This window comes from Camelus dromedarius, chromosome 14, assembly GCF_036321535.1.
Source record: "Camelus dromedarius isolate mCamDro1 chromosome 14, mCamDro1.pat, whole genome shotgun sequence".
Taxonomy (NCBI): Eukaryota; Metazoa; Chordata; class Mammalia; order Artiodactyla; family Camelidae; genus Camelus; species Camelus dromedarius.
In genome coordinates this window covers 36291973-36313019 of record NC_087449.1, presented here as the reverse complement: position 1 = coordinate 36313019, position 21047 = coordinate 36291973, and the positions used below count along the sequence as shown (strand labels likewise).

The following is a 21047-nucleotide window of genomic DNA, read 5'->3' as shown; positions in this document are numbered from 1 at the left end:
TGCAAGAACAAAGTGGTAAAGGATCAGGATAATTTTATTCAGGCTACAGAGGACCTGAAACAGATAATCCCCACATCAACTTGTAAATGAGATTCTAAGAATTCTTTTGAGTTTTATAAAGCTTTAAATTTTTAAGAACTTTAACCAATCAAGAATGACTTCTAAGAATGAACTGAGCACCTTTCTCTAGGGGTGAGCTCCTCAAGGTCAGGGTCATGCCTTAATCATTTATTCGTTCAAGCACCCCCTCCCCTCAGGGGCCTAGCATGAAGTGTTTTTTTTCCTAAGAGAATGAACGGAGGTATACACGCACGCATGCTCAGTACAGCCTAGGTACTGGGAGTACAGAGATGAGACAGACGCCCTCCTTCTGAAGGGCTAATCAACCAGGACAGAGGGGAATGACTGGAGACAGTCTAAGTCAGAGTATAGTGTCATGCAGACTCCACGTGGAGCTGGGGCTCAGAGGGAGCATCCGGTCCAACCAGAGAAGTCCATGGACTCGCCCTAGGCCATGATGAGCTGCCAGGAAATCTGGACTGCAGCCCAGAAACCAGAGGAGATGGAAGCGTGTATTGAGTACCCACTGGCTGCCAGGCACTATGCCAAGCTTGTATGTAATCTTTAAAACCATCCTTAGAGGTGCTTGTTGTTACCCCCAATTTATAGGTAAGTAGAGAAAGGGTTCATGAAACTAAGAAACTTGCCAAAGATCCCACAGCTAGAATGAGCCTGAGACAGAATTTGAACCCACACTGATAGTGAGAAAGAAAGGCTTCCCACTCGAGGTGGAGCTTAGCTGGACTTCAGTCCAGCTTTGGAATCATAAATGCCTATGGTCAAATACTGCCTCTGACAAAATATCTTTGATCTCAGGCAACTCTCTGCACCTTTCTGAGCTTCCTTTTCCTCATTTGTGATGTCAGGAACAAATTATCTCTGAGGAATAAGTAAGACCATGAGCAAAAAGTACTTCATTCAGTAAATAAGTGATTGATTAACATTGTTTTTGTTAATAACAGGATGGGGGAAAGTGCATCAGTACAAAGGCCTTGAGGCAGCAGAGCACTTGGGCAAGGTCAGTGGGAAGACTGGTCTGGCAGGAGCATTAAGTTGGATATTGTCATGTCCATCAAAGAGGCTGGACCACTGGGTAGGGCAGGGCCAGCACATTCCAGATGCCACTGGGTGTCACTGGCCAAATGCTTCCTGGGAACACTCAGCACTGAGCTCTGGTCCAGCCCTCAGGAAGGACACTCATCTCCTGACCCTCTCTCTTCACTGATCCAAGAAATTGGCCCCAGCAGAGGATCTGAGGTGAAATTTCTCAGGGGTTTGTCCTCCCAGCCCTGAGCCTTGCATCATGAGGGAAGAAGTCATGTGCTGAGGGAACACACTGCCTGGCACTGTACAGGGGGCTCCACTGCATGTCTCTAAAGTCTATGTGGGCATCATTGTCCCCACTTTACAGTTGAGGAAACAGAAGGATCAGAGACCTTCTAAGCCTGGATGATAGAGGAATCCTAGAGGATCATCTGTCAGAGGAGAGCATATGGAAACACCCAGACTAGCTTGGGACAGTGACTAGACTCAGCTTCCCAGCAACTCCCATCCCTGTGGGTTCCCATGTTAGACCCAGAAATGTGACCACCGCCTCACTGTCTGACCCCACAATGATACTTTAGAATCGGGAATTGTGCTTAAGTTCTTCTGCCCCATACACACCCTGTGGCATGGCTGGATGGGAAACAGGGCCAGAGAAAGGCTGAGGGAACGTGCCCCTGAACTGGAAGCCACTGAGGCACGGCACCAGCCCCCGCCACTCGGCTCTGCACTTACCGCAGTCTCGGCATGGGGATCGCCACTTTCTCCACCACAGGGTTCAGCCGGTAATAATCCAGAAACGTTCTCGCCACGTTCCGCCCCAGCTTCATATCTGCAAATGTGTGCGTTAAGGAGCCACTTTGAAAAGAGGCTGAGACAGAGTGAAAAGAGGATAGTAATAAAGATGATAATGGTATTAAAACAGTATCACTGTGCCCCGTTTTAAGTGTTGTTATGAACTGTGTTTGATTTTCACAAAACCTTAAATGTTTGTTAGATACTATTAGTTTCCTCATTTTACAGATGACGAAACTGAGGTGCAGAGATGTTCAACAATTTTCCCAAGGTCACAGAACTGGGAAGGAGAGGGGCCAGCATATGGGTCTATGTAGTCTCACCCCAAAGCCTCGATCAGAGCTTTTAGAACCTACTGAGTACCTTCTGGAATCACTGGGCTCTTATGGTCTGGCTTCAGGGGGCTCAGGGTGGAGGCAGATTAGCAAGACCCAAGGGCAAGGGACCCTTTGTTGTGTATAGACCAGGGCCTGCTTGACCCTCGGGGATCAGTCATCTACATCGGTAACTGTGGGGAAAATAATACAACTTCACCCTGAACGATATCCCCATTCCACCTTGAAATCTACCAATAATGAATCCTTAGGGTGAGGATTTGTGACCTTTTATAGTACAAACTCCCCGAGGAAGGGGAAAGGGCCAATTCCATCTTGACCATTACCACTTTAGTATAAATTAATACAACAGTCATCTGTTTAACAATGTGGAGTATTGCTCTGTGCTTTATATCTCACATCTCTGGGCCTTCACACGAGCTAGTTCCTCTCCCTGAAGTGCCTCCCCCTTCCCCTTGGCTAGTTTTTAACCATCAGTTCTCCAATAGGGTGATATCTCTTTAGTAAAGCCTCCCATGGTACTCCTCTCCCCAGGTCTGTGATTGGTACCCTTGCCCCTTACTTTCATGGCTTCTGAACTGACTTCATTCAAAGCACTTAGCTTTTATCCCCTAGCCGTCAGCTCTGAACATGACTATCAGTATTCAGTATCTTGTAGTAACCTGTAAAAAAGAATATGAAAACGAATATGTGTATGTTCATGTATGACTGATCATCCTGATACTAAAACTGGACAGACACTACCAAAAAAGAAAATTACAGGCCAATAACATGATGAACATAGATGCAGAAATCCTCAATAAAATATTAGCAAACAGAATCCAACAGCACATAAAAAAGATCATACACCGTGATCAAGCTGGATTTATCCCAGGGATACAAGGATAGTTCATCATACGCAAATCACTCAGCGTGACACACTACATCCACAAAAGAAAGGCCAAAAACCACATGGTCATCTCAATAGAGGCAGAAAAAGTATTTGATAAAATTCAACACCCATTTATGATAAAAACTTACCAAAGTGGGTATAAAGGGAACATATCTTAATATAATAAAAGCTATTTATGACAAACCCACAGCCAGCATAATACTCAACAGTGAAAAACTGAAAACTTTGCCACTAAAATCTGGAACATGATAAGGATGCCCACTCTCACCACTTCTATTCAACATAGTCTTGGAAGTCCTGGCCACAGCAATCAGGCAAGTAAAAGAAATAAAAGGGATCAAAATTGGAAGAGAAGAGGTAAAACTGTCACTATATGCAGATGACATGATACTATATAGAAAACTCTAAAGGCTCCACACAAAAAACTACAAGAGCCAATAAAAGAATTTGGCAAGGTAGCAGGATACAACATTAAAATACAAAAATCAGCTGCATTTCCTTACACTAACAATGAAATAGCAGGAAAAGAAAGTAAAGAAACAATCCCTTTTAAAATCACATCCAAAACAAGAAAATACTTAGGAATAAATCTTTCACCAAGGAGATGAAAGACTTATACATGGAGAACTACAAAACATTGATTAAGGAAATTAAAGATGACTTAAAGAAATGGAAAGCTATCCCACACGCTTAGATTGGAAGAATCAAAATTGTTACAATGGCCATACTGCCCAAGGCAATCTACAGATTTAATGCGATCCCTATCAAATTACCTGTGACATTTTTCACAGAACTAGAAAAAATAATCCTAAAAATTATATGGAATCACAAAATACCTAGAATTGCCAAAGCAATACTGAAGAAAAAGAATGAAGCTGGAGGAATAACACTCCCAGACTACAGACGATACCACAGAGCCACAGTAATCAAAACAGCACAGTATTGGCATAAAAACAGACATATGGACCAATGGAATAGAAGAGAGAGCCCAGGAATAAATCCACAGACCTACAGTCAATTAGTCTTTGACAAAGGAGGCAAGAATATACAATGGAGAAAAGATAGTCTCTCCAGCAAGTGGTGTTGGGAAAACTGGACAGCAGCATGTAAATCAATGAAGTTAGAACACATCACACACAAAAATAAACTGAAAATGGCTTAAAGACTTAAATATTAAACAAGACATGGTAAACCTCACAGAAGAAAGCATAGGCAAAACATTATCTGGCATAAATCTTAGCAATTTTATAGGGCAGTCTACCCAGGCAATAGAAATAAAAGCAAAAATAAATAAATGGGACCTAATTAAACTTACAAGCTTTTGCACAGCAAAGAAAACCATAAGTAAAATAAAACGACAACCTACAGAATGGGAGAAAATATTTGCAAATGATGTGACTGACAAACGGTTAATGTCCATACTATATAAACAGCTCATATAACTTAATAACAAAAAAACTAAACAACCCAATCCAAAAATGGGCAGAATAAGGCCTAAATAAGCAATTCGCCGATGAAGACATACAAATGGCCAAATAGGCACATTAAAAAATGCTCAATATCATTAATTATCAGAGAAATGCAAATCAAAACTATAATAAGATATCATCTCACACCAGTCAGAATGGCCATTTTTAAAAAGGCCACAAATGATAAATGCTGCAGAGGGTGTGGAGAAAAGGGAACCCTCCCACACTGTTGGTGGGGATGTAGTTTGGTGCAGCCATTATGGAGATTCCTCAGAAAGCTAAAAGTAGACTTACCATATGATCCAGCAACCCCACTCCTGGGCATATATATCTGGAGGAAACTCTGGTTTGAAAAGATACATGTACCCCAGTGTTCATAGCAGCACTATATACAATAGCCAAGACATGGAAGCAACCAAATGTCCATTGACAGATGACTAGATAAAGAAGCTGTGGTATATTTATACAATGGAATACTACTCAGCCATAAAAAAGAATAAAAGAATGCCATTTGCAGCAACATGGATGGACCTAGAGATTGTCATTCTAAGTGAAGTAAGCCAGAAAGAGAAAGAAAAATATCATATGATATCACTCATATGTGGAATCTAAAAAAAAGAAAGAGGACACTAATGAACTCATCTACAAAACAGAAACAGGCTCACATAGTAAACAATCTTATGGTTACTGAGGGATGAGGGTGGGAAGGGATAAATTTGGGAGTTTGATACTTGCAAGTGTTAGCCACTATATATAAAAATAGATTAAAAAACAGATTTCTGTATAGCCACAGGGAACTCTATTCAATATCTTACAATAACCTTTAGAGAAAAAGAATATATGTATGTATTTGTATGACTGAAACATGCTGTACACCAGAAATTGACACATTATAAACTGACTATAAAAGAAAAATTTCAAAAAAGAAAAAAGAGTGTTTTCAATGTCAGTGGGAATTTTCTGGGACAACCCTCTTTCTCATGCCAACCATATTACATATTTGCCAAACTCTGAGAGCCTCACTCCAGATTATTTACTGCACTGGCCCCATTTGAGTCAAGAAATGGGACGTGGGTGGGAGAAGAGGAGAAATTGATTGAACATTTTCAATTAAAACAAGCTGTCTTTGAACAAAGATTTAGGATCCAGGCAAGGAGAAACAATAACTCTCTTGGCTGGAAGGAACCCTTTCCAATATATTGCAGAATTCAGGGAGAAAAAATAATTGGGGTGAAAACTCCCAACTCTTCACCGCCAACAGAAACCTCAGAATGACCTATAAGTTGAAAATGTCATCTTCCTCAGATGCTTTTGTGGCTCCCTGATGGGTTCCTCACAGAGGGCAGGAACGGAAAGCAGGTGGGATCAGGACCTTCAAATCAGAGAAGCAGTAGGGTTTGGCCAGGGTTGTCTGAAACTCAGGCTGACTCTGACTTCAGCCCAGAGCTGTTTTATGGTAAAGGGTGGGTGTCAGTAGCTCCAGTACTTGGTGGGACCCTTCAGCAGGTAATGAGGGTTGGGACATTCTCATTCTTTCATTCATTCCCATGTATGTACTGCTACAAAGAGGGGCAGAGTTTGGGGTTAGATCAAGAAGAATAAGACAAACACAGTATACAGTCTAGAAGAGGAAACTCACATGTCCCAACTAACTCCTTTACCAAGCAGGTGGCTGTATTGTCATCTTCACAAAGACAATTTTTTTTTTCTTAGCATACACTGTGCACTGTGTAGTGTAGTTAGTATCGCTGATCCCACCATAACCCTGTGTGGTTAAAGCAGGAATCTACACATACTCCACAGGAGACTGAGAAATTTGCATAACTGACCTGGAGTCTTGTGGCTTGAAAGTGATGGAGGTGGCATGTGAACGTGAGTGTCTTTTAACACCGTGCATGTGTTTTCTCCCCTCTTGAGTGTGATCTTCAAACACAAAATTCTGTGGACATGTGGGAGATTTAATTCCAAGTGGAAGAATAGTGAAAGGCTTCATGGAAGTGGGTGTATAGCAGAGATTTGAAGGACAAAGACAGATTTGAAAGGGGGAGGAAGAGAGAGATGAGCACTGGTAGATGTGGGGAGTGTGGCCGGGCCACATGACTGCAGGCCAGAAGCAAGACAGAGAAGGGCCGGGGCCCAGGGAGCTAAAGTGTAGTGTGGAAGGTGGGGCTGCAGTGGTAGAAAGGCAACAGATTAGCAAAGGCGTTGAATGCCAAGTTCAGGAGGTTAAACTTCTATTCTGTTGGCAGTAAAAGCTGGTGAGTATCTATAGTCATATCTATCTATTTGTTTACTCAGTGTGTATTTGTTGATCATACATAGTCAAGTTATCTGGAAGGACGGACGGACACACACACACACACACACACACACACACACACACACACGACAAAGGTGGTTCTTAAATCCAGAAGCAGAAACAGTAACAAAGTAATAAAAAACCTAAATAAACACATAATTGCAACTTTAATACTGCTAAGAAGGAAATGCAGAGTCTGTAAAAAGGGCAGTGGGGGTGCCACTTTAGATGGGGGTGTGGGCAGGCCTTTCTGAGGAGAGGATGCGTGAAGAGTGGGCAGTAGGTACAGAAGCATCTATGAAGAAGGAAGGGCAGGTGGGAAGGGTCCTGGGTGGGAGAGGGGCTGGAGGAGGGCTGGTGCAGAGAAACAGGCGAGGGCTAGATCACGTGGCAGCTTATGCTGGGTCACCTTAAAGAGTCTGGATTTTCTAAGGGAATGGGAAGCTACTGAAGAATTTTAAGCAGGAAAATGAGGTGGTCTGATTTATCATTTTAAAAGGTCACTGCTATGCTAAAAAGAATAAAGTATGAGTGGAAGCAAGCAGATCAGCTAGGGGACTACGGTCGTGGCCCAGGGGAGAGGGGCCCGGGACCAGGACGGAGGCAGTAGAGGTGGGAAGATATGTTCTGGGGGGAGAAACTGGCAGGGCCCGCTGACAGGCTGGATGTGGGGCCTGGAAGGGAGAAGGGAATGAAGGGCAACTCCCGAGTACTTAGCCTTAGTAGCTGGGTTGGGTGGCAGGAGTGTTCCATGACCTGGAATGTGGGAGACTGAGGGAGGAACAGGCTGAGGGGAGAGACTAGGAGTTCAGCTCGAAGTTGTGATGCCTGTGAGATGCTGGGCCCCCCAGTCCTGAATCAGAAATAGGAAAAGATCAAACAATGGAAACGGTTTCCAAGTCATCACTCTTTAGGATCATTCACACCACAAATTCTCGCTGACTGCCTGGTACCTTCCCTTCTTACTGTCTGCCCTCCTGCCCTGGCTCTTAGTGCCCAAGGTCCCCAGGAGAATGGCAGTGACTGCAGGACCCTCTGTCCCCCTGTCTCAGGGCCTCAGATCTGTGCATTGAATGAGCCCATAAATGGGAATCAAGAGACCAACCTGGTTTCAGTCAGTAACATGCCACGTGACCCTGGCCATTTCCTTTCTCTGGGCTTCTCTGTGCGTAAATGTCTAGTCTCTCAAGTTCTTTCCAGTATTCACGTGGTATGTTCAAGCAAAGGTCTCAACACCATAAGCTTATGAAAAATCTCATCCCTGTTCTTTCATTCATCAAATACTTACTGAGAACCTACTATGGGCCGTTATTTTAGGCACTTGGCACCATGAACAAAACTGACAAAGATCCCTGTCTTCATGGAGCTTACATTTTAGCTACTGCGGACAAGCTGCAAATCTAGTACATTCATAAATTGAGATGCCAGAAAGTGACGAGGGCTGTGAAGATGAACCGGGTGAGGGGTGCAGGGGGCAGGCAGCAGATGGTAGCAGTAAGCAGAGTGGTCAGAGGAGGCCTCAAGGAAAGGGCGGGGCTTCAGTGGGCTTGGAGGAGGGGATGGAGTGGGGCTGCACCAAGGATGAGACCCTCCTCATCCGAAGCAGGCCCTCTGACCAGTCACCTCATAACGGCTCCTACGAAGTCCAGTCCAGTCCCACTACTGGGGATAGCGGCCATCCTTGGGCATGAGTTCTCCCTGGTGGGAATCAGGAACACCTCCTTCTTGGCACTGAGCAGTTTCCTGACTGAATGAAGGTCCCCCCCAACCTCCCAGAGCAGTGCCAGACGAGACACGTCCCACACATATCCTCCCACCTGGCCTGTGGCTTCCCTTCCCCAGCCTGCTCCTTCCTTCGTAGGCCCTCATCGCTGAAACCAGCTCCACACCTCTCACTCCCTGCAGCTCTTCCAGAGCCACCAGTGAGCTGCTGGGCCTGGCCTGGCCTGCCTGCGGGGAGCTAAGGTCCCGCCCCACACAGCCGACGCCATATTTCACTTCCTCTCTCCCCACAGTTGTCTGATTGCTATCCCCATTTTGCAGATGAGAAAGCAAAAGTGACTTGTCCAAGGAGGCTCACCAAATATTGGCACAAAGAGGACTGAAGCCATTCATTCATTCATTCATTCATTCATTCATTCATTCATTTATTCATTCATTCATATATTCTGTAAGTGCCTTCTTCGTGCCATATACTATCCAGGAGCTAGGATACAAGGACAAGAAAAGCAGACACAGTCCCTGTCCTCATGAAGGTCTTTCCTTGCCATCATCCTGCCTCCAAATATGAACATTTAACTCCTGCCTGCTCCCTGCTGAGAAAGCCCTACCTAGAGTTCTTTCTCTGCTCACACTCCTACCCACGCCAGCAACAGAAGAGCATCATCAAAGGGGAATGATTCATTCTGCAGAGGAGTAGGCTGAGGAAGAGTGATTTCTCTCTGGTAGGGCTGATGGCATGGTTGGAATTTTTTTTTTAACCGCCGGACTTTTAAGAGGCATCTGTCCAGGAGCCCCCGGGTAAAGCAGAAGAACAATGTGACAGGGATGGCTCTTTTGTTTCTGCCTTCTTCACCTGTCCTCCCACGGCAGTGATGGACACGTGCATGACCTCACAGACGACCCGGCTCTCTCAAGTGTGGTGTGGAGGCTGCAAGGGTAACTGCAGAGTCCCCTCCAACCACTGGCAAGTCCTGAGGCACCCCCGAGGTGAGGAGGCCCGAGAATGAGACAGAGACAGGGAGGCACAGCGGGAGGGAGGAAAAGATGAGAAAGAGACAAGCAGAGGCAGAGACCAAAAACGAGAAGGAGATGCAAACAGACAGGAAGCTATAAAGAGAATGGGTCAGGATGGAGCAGGAAGATCAGGAGAGAACGATCATCTGGGACCAAGAGAAATTCACACTTGGAAACTGGAGAGAAAATAGTGAGGGGCAGAGAGACAGAAACAAACAAAAGGAGAGAAACACAAGCATAAGAGGAGAGATGATAAATGAGATGCAGCAAGACTGAAGAATAGAGACAGAGAGAGAGGCAGAGACGGACAGAGAGAAGGAAGGGAGAGACAGACTGAAGGAAGGGAGGCCTCCTCTTTGATGTGTGAAACACAACGTGAAAGGGTGGGTATTTTCTAAGAGGCTCACTTCAGAGAGGAGGCTAGAGATGAGTGTGCAGGGAGGGCGCCAAACCAGCAAAGAATGCTGGAAGCTGGGGCTCGCTGGGAGGCTCTGGATTAATTTCCTGTGGCCGCTGTAACAAAGTGGCACACATTTGTGCATGGTTTAAAACAACAGAAATTTAGTCTCTTACAGTTCTGGAGGCTGGAAGCCTGAAATCCATTTCAGTCAAAGTGTTAACAGGGCCACAGTCCCTTCTGAGGCTCTAGAGGAGGAACCGTTTCTGGCCTCTGCTGGCTTCTGGTGGCTGCCGGCCTTCCTTGACTTGGGACCACATCACTCCAGTCTGCCTCTGCGGCCACATCTCCCTCTGCTTTCCTCTTATAAGGATGCATGTTCCTGCATTTCAGGTCCACCCAGGTACTCCAGGATAATCGCCCCCTTCAAGACCCTCAACAGTGACATCTGCAGAGACCTCATATCTGTATAAGGTAACGCTTACAGATTCCAGGGATTAGTATCTGGACATCTTTGGGGGTGACGGCATGCTCCCTGAGTCCACTTGCTTAGCTAAGAGCTGAGGACGAGGATGCTGTGGAGTGTTGGGGTGGAGCGTGGGCTCCGTGCTGGGCGCTCAGCCCACACCGCACACCTGGCCGGCTCTGTCACTCAGAGATGCCCAGCACCCCCCACACAAGCAGCAAGTGGATTTACCAGGATTCTGACCCAAATATGTCTGCCTCTAGAGTCCTTTTTATTTGCATTATTTGCTGCCTCTCAAGGGCAGGAAACACCTGTACTGGACCAAGTGTTGCTTATTTTACCTCTTAAACATGTCAGAAATCCTCCCCCTCCTCTCATCCCACCACTGTTCCTTTAGTTCAGACCCTTTTCTCTTCTCTGAACTATTGCTTCTTAGCCTCCTAATTGGTCTCCTTGCCTTCAGGGCCTCCCAGTTTCCTCTGAGAGTGACATTCTTATAACTGCCATCCTCGTCACTTCCTGACTTACACCCCGATGCCTGTTCCCTGTCACCTATGGGGTAAGATCTAAACTCTGAAATCGGGCATTCCTGGCATTCCATAAGCTAGTCTAAGCCTTGTCCCTTGACACTGTTCCCTGACATATGTCTGCTTAAACTGTGAGGTTTGGAATCCGAAAAGCATGGGTTTTAATCTTGGCTCCTACGCTTTTAACTGTGTGACTTTGGGCAACTGCTTACCTTTTCTGAGCCTCAGTTGTCTCCTCTCTGAAGTGGATGATGCTAGCTACCTCACAGTACAGCTGTGTGGATTAGAAGTTATATATCCAGAGCACCCAGCACAATGCTGCCACGTGGTAGCTTTTAAAATTATCATTATTATTTATGAACTCGTCATTTCCAACAAAGCGTGAGCTCTTCAAGGACAAGGGTGTGTCATGTTCAAGTTTGTTTTCAGAATCATTTAACACATGTTAGACCTATTAATGGTGGCAGGGAGAAAACAAACCAAAAAACAAGATAAGGGAAGGAGAAAAAGAAGGACAGAGAGACAGAGGGAGGGAGAGATGAAGAAACTATTTTTAAAATTCTGTGTTTCCTGGAAGCTCAGGGATAGGACCTTGCAGGTCCACCCATGCTGTGTGCCTGTTTCCTGTCTGTAAAGTTGGCTGGATCTCTGGTTCTAACACTCACTCCCTCTCTGCTCTCCCCTAGGAGAAGTGTTTCCCTGGAGCAGGGATATCCTTTCTGGCCACTCAGATGAACACCAGCCTTATCAGGCAGGAGAGTGGTGCCAGGGTATTTAGAAGAGAAATCAGGTTAGAGGCTGGCTGGGTCAGAACAGATGGAGATCTGACCTGAGTCCGTGTGTCTGAATCTGGATGGATGACCTTGGAGGATTTTTGGACTTAAAACATTAGGCAGAGGGGATGATGGTGGGGAAAGGCAGCCTTAAACAAAGGCAGAGGCATGATGTGCATGCATGGTGAATCCTGGTGACCCCTTCAAAGTCTTTAAGACACTGAGCACGGCTGGAATATCTTCTACAAGATAAAGAAGGAAGCAGGAGAAACACACAAAGGCAAGTTATGAGCGCCTTGTGTAATGTAATGGGCATGAACTCGATGCTGCAGATAACGAGGAGCCGTGGCAGGTCTTAAGGGAGGGAGAATGTTAGATTTGGCTTTGGAACGATCACTCAAGGGGCCCTGGGGAGGATGGTTTGGAAGGGACCAGGATTAAAGACAGGGAGGACATTCTGGTCCAGAGAGGTTGATGAGGGCCTGAGATGAGACACAACAGTGGAGTAAGGAGGGAGGGACAGAATTAGAAATATTTGTAAAGTAAAATTGTGGCTTGGGGTTGAACACAGGGTGCTGACAGAGATGGCTGGGCTAGGAAATGTACCAGGGGTAGCATACCAGGTTCCTGTCTTGAAGAACAGGGTGGTAGTGTCCCCAGTGCTCCTGGCAGGGCATCTGAATGTGGCTTCTAGAAGCTGGGGAGCTATGTGCTCCCCAGAGAGGCTTTGATGGCACCCTTCTTAGCAGTAGCTTTACCTAATTTTATTTTGCTGCACAGCCATGGCAAGCAACTCCCATGATTTCCACGTGAAGCTCCACTGTACTGTCCAGCCTTTGTCATTCCCTTGTGCCTCCTGCTCTTTGGGGGACATCTTGGTTTCACGTTGGGCAAAGCGGAAGTGATCCCACTCACAGGCTGGTAACAAGCTGGGCTCAAACTTCCCATAACACTAACTCATTTATCCAGCCTTTAGGAGAGAGTGTATTTTCCCTGGAGCTTTTCTTTTCCAGCCTCGCTCTCCCACACCTCTGTGGGGCCAGCTGGCCTGTCTGTCTGCCTGTCTGCCTCCCTCCCTCCCACAGCACTGCTGAGAATCTGCTCAGTGTCGATATAAAACATGTCTGTTCCACATCTCATCCAGGCCAGCTCTATTTCAGTAACAATAGGACAATGAGTCATACTCTATCCCATGCTCTCACGTATCCCTTGGGCAACAGGATTTCTTAAACCAGTTTATGTGTCACTTCAAGTTCCCTCCGTGGTGCACGTCTGCCTGAAAGGCTGCCCAGACCCCCTGCCTCATTGGCTCTAGGTGACTCCTACTCATTCCTCAGCCCTCAGCTCAACTGCCGCTCCCTCAAGAAAGCCTTCCCTGACCTCCTGGCCATGTCAGCGCTCCCATCATATACCCCCCTGGCACCCCTTCATGGTCCGCTCCTGTCGGTACCTTTCCCAGCGATGCCTATCTGTCTCCTCTACTAGACTACCAAGTTCTAGGATTGCAAAGACTGTCTGCTTTGTTCGCCATAATTTCCCTGGTGCCTAGCAGAGTGTATGACACATTAAGTGTTCAATTCATATGTTGCTGCAAATGGTAGGAATCTGAAGGGGAATCTGGCTCCTCCTTTCTTCCTGAGCCAAGGTTGTCTCAGGACCTTGCTGGGAGGAGAGATGGAGGCCACTTCCTAGTGACTGTTGGAGAATGTGGTTGTGAGGGAGAAATGCTGAGCTGCGGGCAGGTGAGAGGAAACATCACAAACTGCAAAAGGTAAAGTGGCCCTGTTCTCCCTCTGTCACCCTAGGGGACGGGGACAGTCCAGAAGCATGGACCCTGGAAGAGGGACTGTCTGATGAAGAGAAGAAAGAGGCCTTCAATATCATCAACCAATAGCCTGGATGCAGAGATAAAGAGGTTTTCTGGAGGAAACCATGACGCTCTTGTCCTCTGCAGGGGATCCAGGTTCATTTGACAGCTAGTCGGTTACAGTTGGAGGGTGAAGCCAGTTGAGTACCACTGGGCCTCCAAGGACCCCAGCTCCTTTTGAACCGTCAACTCAGAGCAGTGCCCCACCCAGGCAGAGCGGGGAACCTTGGGCCTGCGCCTGGAGGGGACAAAAAAGAGCATGGCCTGGCACCCATCACACTGTACCCCCCACACCCCTAATCTCCATGGCTCTTCGCCTTTCTCTCCCCTGTTAGACTGTGAGCCCCTGGAGGGCAGAGCCCGCATCCTCTCCATCCCTGTTTCCCCACAGCCTCATACGGCTCCACCAATGTTTGTAGGAAGAAGTAAATGAATGACTAAATACACCTTAGACAAGTGGTTCACCCCCTAATCCTCCACTTCCTTATCTGTAAAGTAGAAATGACAACAGCTACTAACTAGAGTATAGTGAAGATTGAATGACATAATGAATGTGAGAGCCCCCAGTATGGACTTAGTAAAGCAGATGCTCAAAAATGCTTTCTTCTCAGGGGGAAGGGTACAGTGCAGTGGTAGAGCATGTGCTTGGCATGCACCAGGTCCTGGGTTCAATCCCCAGTACTGCCATTAAAATATAAATAAATAAAAACCTAATTACCCCCACCCAGTTTAAAAAAAAAATACATCTGTATCCCCACTTTAAAAAAACGGCATTCTCTCTTTTGCCTTTAACCACACCTCCTGACTTAAGTACTCCCTGACCTTCACATTTTCTAGGCTGAACTTGATAGGGCACCAGTGATTGGAGAATCATAAAATATCTGAGCGGGAGGGTACCGGTGGTGGACATCTGCCTTGTTTGGTTTCCCACTCTTAATCAAGTCCCCTATCACAACACCCATTTTCCCCCACTGAACCCCAAGTCTCAGTCCCTGTGGCTCAGGAGGGGTTGACTGCACCCGGATGCTCAGTGCGGATAGAGTCAACCTTTTCCTGGCAAGCAGAGCACTGAATTCCTTTTGCCACAGTGATTAGTCAGCTATGGCGCATGCCCAATGAGATGCAGTTCTGGGACTTGTGAGAGAGGGTATCGCCCTTAGCACTGAGGGGATGGGACATCCACCAGGAGCTGCTGGCCTCCATTTTGCTTCTGGCAGGAGAGAGCCTGTAGGATAACGGAGCCAACGCTCAGGAAGCAGCTTGACACCAAGTTCTGATGACACCGTCTGAGTCCTTTGATACAGGCATGCCTAAAACCAGTATTCCTTTGGACTTTAAAGTTTTGTGAGCTAATGAGTCCCCCTTTTTACTTAAGTCAGTTGTATTGGGTTTTCTGTCACTTGCAACCAAAGGAATTCTGACTAATACAAGACCTTGGAGTTTACCTCATTAAACCTCCTAATCTTACAGACAAGGAACAGATTTGCAAAATCACATAGACGGATTTTTACACAATCAATCTTGCAAATAAATATATTGCCTCACTTGCTTTTATCTTTACTGTTGACCAGAACAGGGGCATGTTGCCCTTCTGCCTGGATAGGGTCATACAACACTGATTTTTGTCAAAGAATGCCTAATCTTTCTCCAACAGAGAGAATTTCTTAATTCAGGTCCTCAGGAACCAGTTTTATTTTGCATCACAATGTTTTTCTCCTCCAAGTGGAACTGCTGATGACCGTCCTTTTTCTTCCACACAGTGTAATCAGCAGCAATTAATTCTAATCACAAGGAGACAGCAAGAATGAACAGAGCACTAATTGGACGGAAGTAATCAGAATCTCCCCTAGTCCACAGTGGGAACCTACATGCAGGCAAATATGAGCGGGCACATGCACGCATGCACGCTCGCACACGTGCACTCCTCCCAACCCCCAGTCAGCCGGGGCACGGAGAGAGGCTACGGAGTGAGCATGCTGTCTGATGAGCACACTGTGGTATAAACCAATCAAGGACCTTGGAGCCACAAAGATCCCACCACTAACCAGTCACTTCAACTTGGCCTCCTCATTTGTAAAACGGGGATGCACAGACATACTTCAAAGTGGCTTAGAAGATTAAATAAGAATATTGTACACCAAGCAGTTTTCACTGGTGTGTGGCAGGTGCTCAGGGAGTGCTAGTTTGCTTTCCTTCCACATCAGACACCTTTTATAGCTGGTAGACAGTAAAGGCCTAACGTGATCTGAAATTTTAGATTCTTAAATGTTGTTGATCCATCTAAACCTCCAGGCTCTCCCTTTAATCTTGTGCCACTGTCCTCCCCCAGTGTATCCCAACACCACACACACACACTCTCTCCCTCTCTCTCTCTCTCTCTCTCTCTCTCTCTCCAGCCTCGTTCCTCTCTGGCAGTGTAAATTCTGGGAGCAGCTTGGTACCCCTGTTGGCACACAACAAAGAGTAGACACTTGTTAAATAATTATTGACAGAGCCTGTCCCCTTGTTCATGTTTGCTCTCCACCTTAGTCTCTGTCCAGGTCATCTCTCAAGGCTTAGCCTAGACCCACCACATCCTTCATGAAATTTCTGAACCATGTTCTTGGAGCACTCTTTTCCCCTCTGACCTTCATTCCATCTCATAATACCTGTAGCTTTCTGCCTGTGGTATAAGATACATGTGGGTGATAAAAGATATACATGGGTGTCTCTTCTTCCCGGTTTCCTCAAGTTCCTTCAATCACTCATTCAGTCAACTCCTTGAGCCGGAGTATGCTGGGCAGCACAGATGCGAGAGACACCTGACGGGGTCTGTGTCTTGAGATGCTCAGGTTCAGACTAGTCCTTGAGCACAGCCACTGTATCTGACTCATCTTCCTACACCCCAGGCCTTGGGCCATGGTACGTGATCCTTAAGTATTTGATAATGGCCTCGGGTTACCCAGGAGAGTCCCCCTGGACTGGGACATCAGTGGGTCTTGTGAGGTCACCCAAGGCTAGTGAGCTTCTTGAGGTTGGTCACAGAGGTCCCTGGCCTTTCTGAGGGAAAGGATTTGGTATTACAGAGAGGTCTGGAGGTAATCAGCCCTGCCCCTAGATTATGCATTCAAATCCAAAACCCCTGAATCAGCTGAGACTTGGTACCCAGGGACCCAGGGTTTAGTAATATACCTGCCAAGACTCTGGCCTGAGGTAAGGCCTACCTTTGTCACTAGGTGTCACAGTGATGTTGCACAAGTCATGTACCCATTCTGGGTCTACCTCGATTTTATTCAACCAACAGTTATGAACACCTGCTATGTCCCTGACACTGTGCCCAGCCCTGGAGATAACGGAGGTAAGTCAGGTATGACTAGTTCCCTTCGAGGGCACACAGTTCCGCAGGCATTATGAAAAGGAACTTCACAGAAAGATGCTGTAACATATTTATACTGTATAGTTCTTCGTTTTCAAAGCCTAAAGAAGGCTCCTTGTTGCCTTCAGGATAAATCTCCAACTTCCTTTACCTAGAACAAGGACCTTTTATAATCTGACCCCTGCCTGCCTATCCAGCTTCTCCCCCACACCCACCCTGTGCCCTAGCCATACTCTAATGGTAGTCATTCATAGTGTTCCATTATTGCTCATGTTTTTGAACCCATGATGTCCTTCCAGAATTCTCTACCTGCTAAATTTCTGATGAGTCTTCAATATGAAGTATAAGTAACAAAACAGAGGTATGTACAGAAGAAGCATCATGTTTGTAAACTGAGAATAGTTCTAAATATCACGGTATTAAGCAAGCTTGCTTGCTTGCTTGCTTCCTTCCCTCCCTTCTTCCTTCCTTCCCTTCCTTCCCCTGCCCTCCCCTTTGCTTCTCTTCCTTCCTTTCCTCCTCTTTCTTTCTTTCTTCTTCTATTAAAAGGCATATTAGATTAGATTAGCTCTACCAACACTTTTGGAACTGAGAAGGACCCTGTGGGCCCTCCCAGATACAAAAGCACCTTCATGTCCCCTGTTTCTCATTTGTAGAAAAAAACTTTAGTCTCCTAGGCCTTCCCTAGAGTTCCAAAGAGCAGACTCAAGCAGTTACTAATTAGGGAAGTCAGGAAAAACAGAGACAAAGTGAAAGCAGTCAAGCAAGAAAAATAATGCTAGCTTAGACAGTAACAGTTCAGTGATAGAACAGAGCCCTAGTTCCCCCTCAAGGAATGTATGTAACAGTCTGACACATATCTTTGAGTTGTTCTGCTGGAATTAAGACCCCACCCAGGTGGAGGATGGTGACTACATGCTGATCACAAGCACATAGACTGGTTAGAACCAGAAGGTTGATAATTAAGATTCCCGAAACATCACCCTGTTACCACACCACCAGCTAATCAGAAGGAAGTCCATGAGCTGATCACGAACCCTGCAACCCTCACCCCAAATGTTGCCTTAAAAACCCTTCCCTGAAAGCCACTGGGGAGTTCAGGTCTTTTGCTGCCTGTCCGCCTTGCTTGGCACCTGCAATAAACGCTACTTTCCTTTACCACACCCGGTGTCTGTAGATTGGTTTTGCTGCACACGAGCAAGCAGACCCAAGTTTGGTTTGGTAGGACTTTTAAGACACATTAATCATTCATTAATCGTACTGGGTCTTTGCAAATCATGATCAATCTGTCCGAGCTCTGCCTCTCCTTACAGTGTTTGAAAACATCCCCAAACCAATTAACCAGACTGCAAGCTGTGGGTTTGGCTTCCTGAAGAAAGTTCTTTCCAATGGTGAGTGAGATGTCAAGTTTCCTCCACCACACCGAACCTTCCCCTTCCTAGATTCTTGTTCCTGCCCTGGATTATAGTTTTCTCGCTTAAAAGTGCTCTAAGAGATCACTTAGGCCTCTTATTTCAGAGCAGTGAGGTGCTCATCGTGGCTCTGGGCTTTCGGGCCCTTGGGGAATGTCTTTCTCTCTTCTCATTCTTGCTTATCCTTTAGGTGAATGCTTATCACCCTTGCAGACCCAGCTCAAAATCAGTCCTATCTAGCAAGTCTCCCCAGATCTCTCAAGGATGAATTAGTTGCTTAGTTGTTCTGTTCTCTGTGTGCCCACGGAATTCTGTACCTTTCTTTTCCTTAGCTCTAAGCACACTGTTTTATCATCTAAGCCAGATCAAGAGTCAGGTTAGTCAGGCAGGGTACCAGGTACCATCTGTGATGGGATGAAAATATAGCTAGTTGGAGAAACTTATATTTACCAGAACTGTTTACTAATATGTGATTGGAGGGAGATCTGAGGCCCAGAAAGGTGAAGTAACTTCTGTGCAAATCAAGCTTGTAAGTGGTTGAACTGGGATTTGAATCTGACTCCCAAATCAGTGCTCCTGCTGGGTGTTTGCTTGATCATACGTGTTAGATGCTGAGTGCCAGGCATTGTGTTAGGCGCTGGGATGTAAAACTTGAGCATGGCTGCCCTGGCTCACGGCAGGTAATGGTGGAGCGGAGCCAAACCCCTCATGAGACTCTCCTGTCCCGTGTGATTTCCCCACTAGGAAGCTCCATAGCCAGCTTCCCAGCATCTCCCTCTCCCCAGGAAATGGCAAAACACTTCCTTAGAACAACCCCTTCCCCTGCCCCAAAATCTTTGGCTGTGCCCGCTGTGGAAACCCAGCCAAGGCTGCTGCCAAGTTCATTAATAATTTTGGCTTTCTGGAGGAAGGATTTGGATTGCTTTGCTCTGCAAATATCAAAACATCCAATTAACACAGCTAATTAGCATCACTAGCAGCAGTCAAAAGAATGGCAATTTAGATGCAGGATTTCAAAGCTTTCCTAGTTGTAGGCCAAGGCAACCCATCTCTTGCTAATGACAAGAGTTCCTCGCTTAGGCAATTCTATAGCAGCCATCAATTAGCCCAGCCACCGGGCAGACTGGCTGCATCCCCGAGTCCTTTGTCTAATCAGAACTGGAGAGACAGAAAAGAGACAGAATAAGGGGGAGCGAGGAGGGAGGAAGGGGGGAAGTGAGAGGGAGAGAGGGAGAGATAGAGAGAGAAATAACACACAAAGACGTAGAAAGTCTCAGAGACAAAAAGATAGAGTGAAAGAGAGAGAAACATGAAAGGTGACTTACAGAGAGATAAACAGATAGCAATCATATAGGTACAGAAAAAGTAAAGAAAGAAATGTCCTAAATATAGAAAAGATGACAAAGTATCTGGCCACCAGGAGCTTTGGGAAGACAGCAGGTCACCAGGAAGCCTAGTGTCCTGGCCTGTGAACCAGGCTTAGCTGTGAGAGTTCAGATTACAGTTTGGCCAAGTTTGGCTGCTGTGGTGAGACCCAGGAGAGGGGAGCTGAGGATCCCAGAACCAGAGGTTTTTTCTTCCCTTCTCACACTGAGCATCAGCCTTCCTATGGGTCTGGGTTTCTCCTTAGAAGGTCAGATGTGAGGCCAGTGCTCCTCCATTCGTGTATGTTCTTCTGTGAACTCAATGGGCCCAACAGCCAGGCCTCCGATCGGCCAGGGGTGCTGCTGTCTCCCTCCAGGAGGGAGGCCAGTGCATCTCTTACTGAGTCCCCCTCAGAAACAGCTTCCATGTCTTCCTCCTCGCCCCGGCGCTGCCCCTGCCCCGGGTCAGGCCTCAAGGTTGTGTCTCTAGCTTACCGTGACAGCTCTGGCCTCTCCTTGCTGCTGTCCAATCCATTCTTATCACTGTTGCCAGAGTGACTTTTCTAAGATGCAGGGATGACTATGTCCCTCTCTGACTTAAACCCCTTTCTAATGGGTTCCATACTTTCTCTAGCTCAAGTCCAACCCAAGCCCATCCAACACAGTATTCAAGGCCTCCCTCTGGGCTCTAGTCCCTGCCGTCTTCTCTGCAGCCCTCTCTTGACCTGTCTCTCCCACTCCCACCCTACACTCACACTCCAGAGGACACGCTCCTCCTCCTCCAGTCTGGCCCCCGCAACGCCTAATTGATCCCAGCTCTTACTCTGTGCCTTTCTATGTCTGTGCCTTTGCTTATACACATCCCCTGCCTATTAACTTGTTCTTTTTACAGCCTCATCTCTTATCCATCAGGTACGCAAGGGTCACAGACTCAAATATCTTCAGAGCGTGGGCTAATCATGTAAATATGTGCAGTGACAGGTGTGAAACACTAGGGAGAGTAGTGGCAGCAAACTGGACAGTGAACGCCGTGCTCCGAGACACTCAAACTCAACCAACATCTAACCAACTGCTGACCCAACGCACCAGCCAGCAAACATTCTCCTGGCCAAACTCACTATCTGCAGGAAGGAGTCAGCCATGGGCCACCAGTTGGTGACGCTCCATCTGTAACTTAGACATAGAGCTTAGCTTGGCCCACAAGGTCCCCCATGCTCAGGCTCTATTTCCATCTCTTCATGTCTCCTGGCATCTGG

The 21047-nt window shown here is 46.5% G+C and overlaps 1 protein-coding gene and 1 long non-coding RNA gene across 2 annotated transcripts in view; one reads left to right on the top strand and one right to left on the bottom strand.

Annotated features, from left to right (window-relative positions):
• AGBL4 (AGBL carboxypeptidase 4) overlaps window positions 1-21047 on the bottom strand; it is a 1119623-nt gene that overhangs the window by 5562 nt on the left and 1093014 nt on the right. The window contains 1 exon segment of the mRNA XM_064493604.1: window positions 1840-1936. Coding sequence (XP_064349674.1) covers window positions 1840-1936 — 97 coding nt within the window.
• LOC105092942 (uncharacterized) lies at window positions 9518-14077 on the top strand. The gene is made up of 3 exons (XR_004140758.2): window positions 9518-9603; window positions 10421-10501; window positions 13599-14077. It is a non-coding gene; the product is annotated as an uncharacterized LOC105092942 (long non-coding RNA).